Source organism: Myotis davidii, unplaced genomic scaffold (genome assembly GCF_000327345.1).
Source record: "Myotis davidii unplaced genomic scaffold, ASM32734v1 scaffold566, whole genome shotgun sequence".
In the NCBI taxonomy this organism is placed as follows: domain Eukaryota; kingdom Metazoa; phylum Chordata; class Mammalia; order Chiroptera; family Vespertilionidae; genus Myotis; species Myotis davidii.
In genome coordinates this window covers 404,441-411,599 of record NW_006296617.1, presented here as the reverse complement: position 1 = coordinate 411,599, position 7,159 = coordinate 404,441, and the positions used below count along the sequence as shown (strand labels likewise).

The 7,159-nt window shown below is 55.3% G+C and overlaps 1 protein-coding gene across 4 annotated transcripts in view; it reads left to right on the top strand.

Annotated features, from left to right (window-relative positions):
* Window positions 1-6: 6 nt before the first annotated feature.
* Window positions 7-7,159, top strand: part of SLC1A5 (solute carrier family 1 (neutral amino acid transporter), member 5) — a 12,957-nt gene continuing 5,804 nt past the window's right edge. For 2 of the 4 annotated variants that reach the window (XM_015569323.1, XM_006772024.2), the window contains exons 1-5: window positions 7-111; window positions 2,500-2,542; window positions 2,979-3,020; window positions 3,856-4,016; window positions 6,751-6,984. In XM_015569323.1, the coding sequence (XP_015424809.1) occupies window positions 3,877-4,016; window positions 6,751-6,984 (374 nt within the window). In that variant the 5' untranslated portion in view covers window positions 7-111; window positions 2,500-2,542; window positions 2,979-3,020; window positions 3,856-3,876. Of the gene's footprint in view, window positions 112-1,848; window positions 2,148-2,499; window positions 2,543-2,978; window positions 3,021-3,855; window positions 4,017-6,750; window positions 6,985-7,159 lie in introns of those variants that run through there. The other 2 variants (XM_015569321.1, XM_015569322.1) reach the window with 1 other exon arrangement.

Below are 7,159 nucleotides of genomic sequence, written 5' to 3'. Positions count from 1 at the left end.
CGCCGGCACAGCCATCGGCACCGCGGCCGGCAACGCCTCTGTCCCGAGCGACGTCTCGCAAGACACGGCCCCCAGCAAGGAGGTGCTGGATTCCTTCTTGGATCTTGTGAGGTCAGAACCGGCCGCCGGGGGAGGGGAGCGGGGAAGAGGGGACTTCAGCCACATGGGGAGGGAATGGTGTTCCGGATGGCGGGAGTGGGTGCGTGGCCACGAGCGGGGGGTGGAGACCTCCAGGGCCTCAGGGGAGGATGCGGGGAGCTCTGGTCTTTCGAGGGGGAGGAGAGATTCCCGGGGAAGGAGGCTTCTAAATGTGGGGGACTAGGGACATAAGGGGGAGGGCCCCCACCTGAGGGTGCTTACAGAGAAAAGGGAAAGTAATGCTTCGGGGACATAAGAGGGGCTCTCCTCTCAGGGGAGGGGATCCTGAGGATTCCCAAGGGGAGTTTTGGTGGCCAAGGGCCCCAGGAGGAGGCTTCCAGATGGTTTGAGTCCAGGGTCTGGATAGATCCCATGACCCCCACCAGGCCCTCTTCCTAGTGCCAGGGCTTCCCATGCCCCGTGCCACCCAGACCCCCAGGCTCTTTTCTCAGCCTCCCTTCCCACCCCGTTCAGCTGGGCCCTGGTGGCTGCCCTGACGCACACTGAGTGGCCAGATGATTATGACCACCCCATCAGTACAATGAAGTGAATTAGTTACGCAAATAATAATAGTAATAAAACCTTGAGAGTATTTGCTTAGGAAGTTTTCAATATTCAGTATTTTGGGAAGTGTCGGTGAGCGCTGATGGGGTGGTCATAATCATCTGGCGGCTCAGGGTCTATTCCTGGTTAAGTCCCGCCACCTGTGCCACCACTTTCCATTCCATACCCTCCTCGGGGCCAGACGGGGGCCGGTTACCAAGGGGGCAGATTCTTTTACTTCTGGCCTCTGCTCCCCAAGCCCCTCCCTCCCTCCCTTACCCCCAAGAATGGTTCTCCCTCCTTTTAAAGAGGACAGACTGCTGGATCCACAGGGCCTCGCCTTGGGGGCCTGCTGACTCAGTGTCTCCGGGTGTTCATATGTTCATTTCCCATCTCGCTCGTTTCCTTCTCCTAGTTTAGCTCCTTCTACTCCCTCCTCCTTCAGGATTGCTATTGTCCAACATTTCTCATGTGCACTGAGTGGCCAGATGATTATGACCACCCCATCAGTACAATGAAGTGAATTAGTTACGCAAATAATAATAGTAATAAAACCTTGAGAGTATTTGCTTAGGAAGTTTTCAATATTCAGTATTTTGGGAAGTGTCGGTGAGCGCTGATGGGGTGGTCATAATCATCTGGCGGCTCAGGGTCTATTCCTGGTTAAGTCCCGCCACCTGTGCCACCACTTTCCATTCCATACCCTCCTCGGGGCCAGACGGGGGCCGGTTACCAAGGGGGCAGATTCTTTTACTTCTGGCCTCTGCTCCCCAAGCCCCTCCCTCCCTCCCTTACCCCCAAGAATGGTTCTCCCTCCTTTTAAAGAGGACAGACTGCTGGATCCACAGGGCCTCGCCTTGGGGGCCTGCTGACTCAGTGTCTCCGGGTTGGCGGGGGACTTCCGGGAAGTGGTGGAGGTAGATGATGAGTCACGGAACTGGGTTCCCCCAGCCTCTTGTGGCCTCTGTGCCGCCTGAGATGGGAAACTCACCCCAGACGTTGCAGTGGGTGGCACCTCCTGGCTAGGGGAGATTAGCTGGGGCCTGGCCCGCCCTGGCTGGCCAGGGTGAGCACCAGCCCACCCGCACCCCCACCAGAAGGCGGTTGATGCCAAAGGGCCTTCCCCTGTGCCAGAACAGCTGTAATTCTGTGTCTGTTCTGGCCAGCCACTCCCAGACTCAGCTGAAATATCTTGAGCGACACAGCTGGACGCAGACACGCAGACACGCAGACACGCGGCCAGGGCTGTGATGTCGCACACTGACAGCTGGGCTCGCCCCGACTGTCACACATGCACGTCCCATCATGAAAGCGGCCGCGGGAACACACATGCACATTCATGACGCACACAGCCCTCTCTTGTCTCCCTCTGTCCCCACCTCTTCCCAACGCTCCGAGCCGCCGGCCAGCCCCCAGGGCCAGCCTGCCCTTTTCTCGGAGGAAGTGGCTGATGCAAGATGTCCAGGGTATTAAGTTTGCGTCTTGGGGTGGAGCTGAGGCCAAAGGTGACCCTGCCCCAGCCTGCCTGGGGAAGCCAGCATTTCTAACCCGCCACGGAAATCCTTTGGGGCTGGGATGACAGCCTACTGGGGCCCTGGGAGACCAGCTCGAACTCCCACGCCCCGTAACTGTGCAGGCCCGGTTCGGCTCTGCCTGACCGAACCTAGCTGAGGCACAGCGGGTGGGGGGCACACATTTGGGGGCAATGGGCGGGCCTTCAGGGTTCTGCCCACCTCAAGAGGCCAACCCAGCCCCGTAGATATTCCCCCACTTCCCCCCTGTGGTATCTAATAACCGCCCCCATGTCTATCTTTACAGAAATCTCTTCCCTTCCAACCTGGTGTCCGCAACCTTCCGCTCAGTGAGTCCCGGAGGCGGGGCGGGGGAATCCCCAGCGGGGAGGGGTGGGCAGGGAGGAAGACAGCCAGTCGCAGCCCCTTGGTGCTTGTGTGGGTGGTACCGGCCCACCTATTTACAGGCACTATTTCAGGGTTCTGGGGTGACCTCTGAAAGCCATCCACTCCCCTCACCCACAAATGAGGATACGGGCTCCCAGCGCCCGCGGGGTTCTCATTCTAGCTGTTATTCTGGGCAAGTGCCTTTACTTCTCTGAACCTCGGTTCCTGCCTCTAGAAAACGGGGCATGAGCAGTCTTATCACAGTGGGGCTGCTGGTGGGAGAGAATGATGATGTGTGAACGGACGTCTGGGCAGGCTTTGAGCGTTGTAGGAGCCAGTGGCGGGGAGGGGGGGACACCTGGATGACTGTGACACTGACTCTTCCCAATCCCCTTGCAGTACTCTACCTACTACACAAAGGAGAACGGAACCTATGTGAAGGTGAGGGCAGGAGAAGGGTGGGGGGCCCTAGACCCTTTTTTTAGCCCCTGGTCGTCTAGCATTTGGTGTGTAATTTGGTTTTAAACTCTGGGCAGCCTTTCTCCAATGTCAGTCCTTCTGCCTTTCTGGAGTCTCCATGTTGACCCCTCTTCTCCCCAACTATCCACTGTGGTCCAGGCTCTTGTCTCCCTCCCCCACCAACCCCCTTCCTGGCCTCCTCCCAGATCTGCCCCAGGCCTGGCAGCCGAAGTGACCTTTTCAAAGTTCAAACCGGTCCCTGCCTCCCCCTGCTCAAAGCCCCGCCACACTCCTGGGTGCCCTCAGAAGAAAGCCCGGGCTCCTGGCCACAGATCATAGGACACTTTGTGACGATTCATCACAGTAGCAACATTACAGTTATGAAATAGCAACGAAAATAATTTTATGGTTGGGGGTCACCACACATGAGGGACTGTATTAAAGGGTCGCGGCATTAGGAAGGTTGAGAACCACTGCTCTAGAACTTTCTGCCATTCCTTCTTTACCTGGTTCACCCTTGCTGTCCTCCCGGCCTCAGCCCCTTCCTCCAGGAAGCCCTCCCTGATTACTCACACCCCTGAGCTGACAAAAACCCCTACCCCCTCAGTTTCCACACTCCCCAGGGTTCTCCAGTTTCAACCCTGCCCACTCTGGGTGATTCATGGTCGTAGGTCTATCTTCCCTGGACCTGGACCCTGAGCCTTGGTAGGAAGGGACCTGAGTTGATGGGTCCCAGTACTGCCCAGGACAGGCCCTCAGGGAGTTTGCAAGTTGACTGAGCATCCCCCTCCCATCTCCATCTGTTCCTTGCCCAAAGGCGGAGGGTGAGGTGGAGGGCATGAACATCCTGGGCCTGGTGGTGTTTGCCATCGCGTTTGGCGTGTGCCTGCGGAAGCTGGGGCCCGAGGGGGAGCTGCTCATCCGCTTCTTCAACTCCTTCAACGACGCCACCATGGTGCTGGTCTCCTGGATCATGTGGTAGGTGGTGGGAGGGGGGCTTGGGGTGTGGGATGGGATGACCTGTGCACTTCTTGGAGCCAGAAGGGCCTGGATTCAAATCCAGCATTGACCATCCCAGGGCTGTGTGACATTGAGCAAGTGACTTACCCTCTCAGGGCCTCAGTTTCCTCATTATAAAATAAGGACAGTGCTGTATTCTGTGAAAGCTTGGACTGATGCTAGCACCTTGATCTTACTGGAAGGTGACAGAAACACAGCCAAGCTATAGCCACAGCCTGGCGAACACATCTCGGTTTTAGATTTAAAGGTAATCAAATATCTGCTTTTGGATCAATGATCTAAAATTGCACCCACTGCCCTAGCCGGTTTGGCTTCAGTGGATAGAACGTCGTCCTGCAGACTGAAGGGTCTCTGGTTCCATTGTAGTCAGGGGCACATATCTGGGTTGCAGGCTCCTCCCTGGCCCTGGTTGGGGTGCGGGCAGGAGGCAACCAATAAATGTGTTTCTCTCACATCGATATTTCTCTCTGTCTTTCCCTCTCTCTTCCACTCTCTCTAAAAATCAATGGAGAAATATCCTTGGGTGAGGAATAATAAAATAAAAAAACATAAAAAAAATAGTACTGGCTTTATAGGGTTATCACAAAGATGAAACAAGTGACTGGTGTAGGTCAAGAAAGCACTTGGAAAGTGCTTTAAGTGCCTGGCCCTACTGAGCACTCACTCACTATAACTACAACTCTTACATTATGCGTTTTGTTAAATGCCCTTAGTTAATGAGAAAAAAGCATGTTCACAGGCCTCTGGCTTCCCTACTTGTCCCCTCCCCAGCCTCACACTGACTCTCAGGCCCCGCCCTGGATCTAAAGGTCAGAAATTGGGAGGGGGGCCAGGGTTGCTGAATTTTTAAAAAATATATTTTTATTGATTTCAGAGAAGGAGGGAGAGGGAGAGAGAGAAACATCAATGATGAGTGAGACTCATTGATCGACTGCCTCCTGCACACCCCAGACTGGGGATCAAGCCTGCAACCCAGGCCTGTGCCCTGACCGGGAATTGAACCATGACCTCCTGGTTCATAGTTTGACGCTCAACCACTGAGACACACGAGCCAGAAAAGTTGCTGCTTTTTAAAAACATATTTTATTGATTTTTTTACAGAGAGGAGTGGAGAGGGATACAGAGTTAGAAACATCGATGAGAGAGACATCGATCAGCTGCCTCCTGCATACTCTGTACTAGGGCTGTGCCCGCAACCAAGGTACATGCCATTGACTGGAATCAAACCTGGGACCCTTCAGTCCGCAGGCTGACGCTCTATCCACTGAGTCAAACCGGTTCGGGCTGCTTTTTTTTAAAAAATATTTTTTTATTGATTTCAGAGAGGAAGGAGGAGGGAGAGAGAGACAGAAACATAAGTGAGAGAGAATCATTGACTGGCGGCTTCCTGCATGTGCCCTACTAGGGACTGAGCCCACAATCCTGGCATGTGCCCTTGACCGGAATTGAACCTGGGACCCTTCAGTATGCAGGCTGACACTCTATCCACTGAGCCAAACTGGCCAGGGCAAGCTGCTGTGTTTTTAACAAGCCCTATACCCCCGCCCACCTGATTGCAGTGCAGCCGGCATCTAAGAAGCTGCTGTGCGGGAATAAACACTTTGCTGGAGAGGCGGTGATGTCTTGTGGGTCAGAACTGGATGGCCTGGGTTCCTAGCCGTGCCTGACAACCAGTTACTTCTCCCCCTGTGCCTCAGTTTCCCTACCTGGCAAATGGGGCTGAGCAGACCAGGCACAAAAAAGTTAATACACCCACACAAAGTTAATACGTGTAAAGTGCCTGGGACAGTGCCTGGCCTATAGCAGGCTGGCAGAAAACCATGTTAGCTAATATGTATCCAGTACTTGACTTGTATAATTTCTTGGCACCGCCCACTGGCCAGAACATGGGAATTTGGCCAAACCCAGGGGCACAGGTTGCTGGGAAACAGTGCCTTTCTTCTCTTACTAAAGAGGAAAAGTGTTTGGGGGACACCTGGTAATAGCGATCAAGCCGTCCCCGAGGCAATCCTGGGGGGCCTCCTGGCCGGGAGGCATAAACACCCGGGATCTTCACTCCAGGAGATAGTGCTGAAGTTTATAGATGAATTATTAAAAAGCACTCAGCTCATTTCCACTGGCATCTCCTTTCGTCCTCTCAGCATTCTTATGAGGTTGGGAGCATTACTGTTCCTGCGTTTCGGGGACCTTTCACATGTTGTTAATTCAGTGTTAGCTGTAAGAGACTCGAGAAAGGAGGTCCCTGGTGGGAAAGGTTCTGTCACACTCGGGGGCTCAGCACATTGTACGGGCTGCATGCCAGGGAGCTGTTGTTAAGACGTGAGCCGTGGTCTTTTCCTTTTTCACGATGTGGTGAGAGATCGTGTTGGTGTAAGTCGTACCAGCTGCCGTAACGAAGGAGCCCGGGAATCGTAAATGACTCACGCATGGTGTGTGCTTCTCTCTCGGTCATGTGTTAAGTCCAGATCTGGTTGGTGACGCTACTCCAAGTGGCGAGGGAAGCACTCCTGGCCACACCATCTCCCAGGGGAGAGGGCACGAGGAGGGCAGGGGAGGTGCCAGGCTCCCACAGACACTGCTCCGGGCGCCTCCTGACTCCGAGGGGGCCGGTGGCCAGGCTGTGTGTGGGGCCCAGTGCCTGGCCCTGAGTGGGCACGTGCTCAGAGGCTGCGCTCTGTCTCCTGGGTGTTAGGTATGCCCCCGTGGGCATCTTGTTCCTGGTGGCCAGCAAGATCGCGGAGGGGGACGACGTGGGGAAGCTCTTCGCCAAACTCGGCAAATACATCCTGTGCTGCCTGCTGGGCCACGCCATCCACGGGCTCCTGGTGCTGCCCCTCATCTACTTCCTCTTCACTCGGAAGAACCCCTACCGCTTCCTGTGGGGCATCGTGACACCGCTGGCCACCGCCTTCGGGACCGCCTCCAGGTGGGACCTCGGGCTGGTTTAGAGCCAAGGGACCTGGAGCAGGCATCCCATGTCATGTCTGAAGGCCCCTGTGTTTAGGGGCGTTGGGTCTGGGCACAGGGGCTGGACTTTCCCAAGTTTCTCCTAAGGTCCCGGATCCCAGCCCCCTTAAAATTAGGAAACTGCTGCCTTAGAG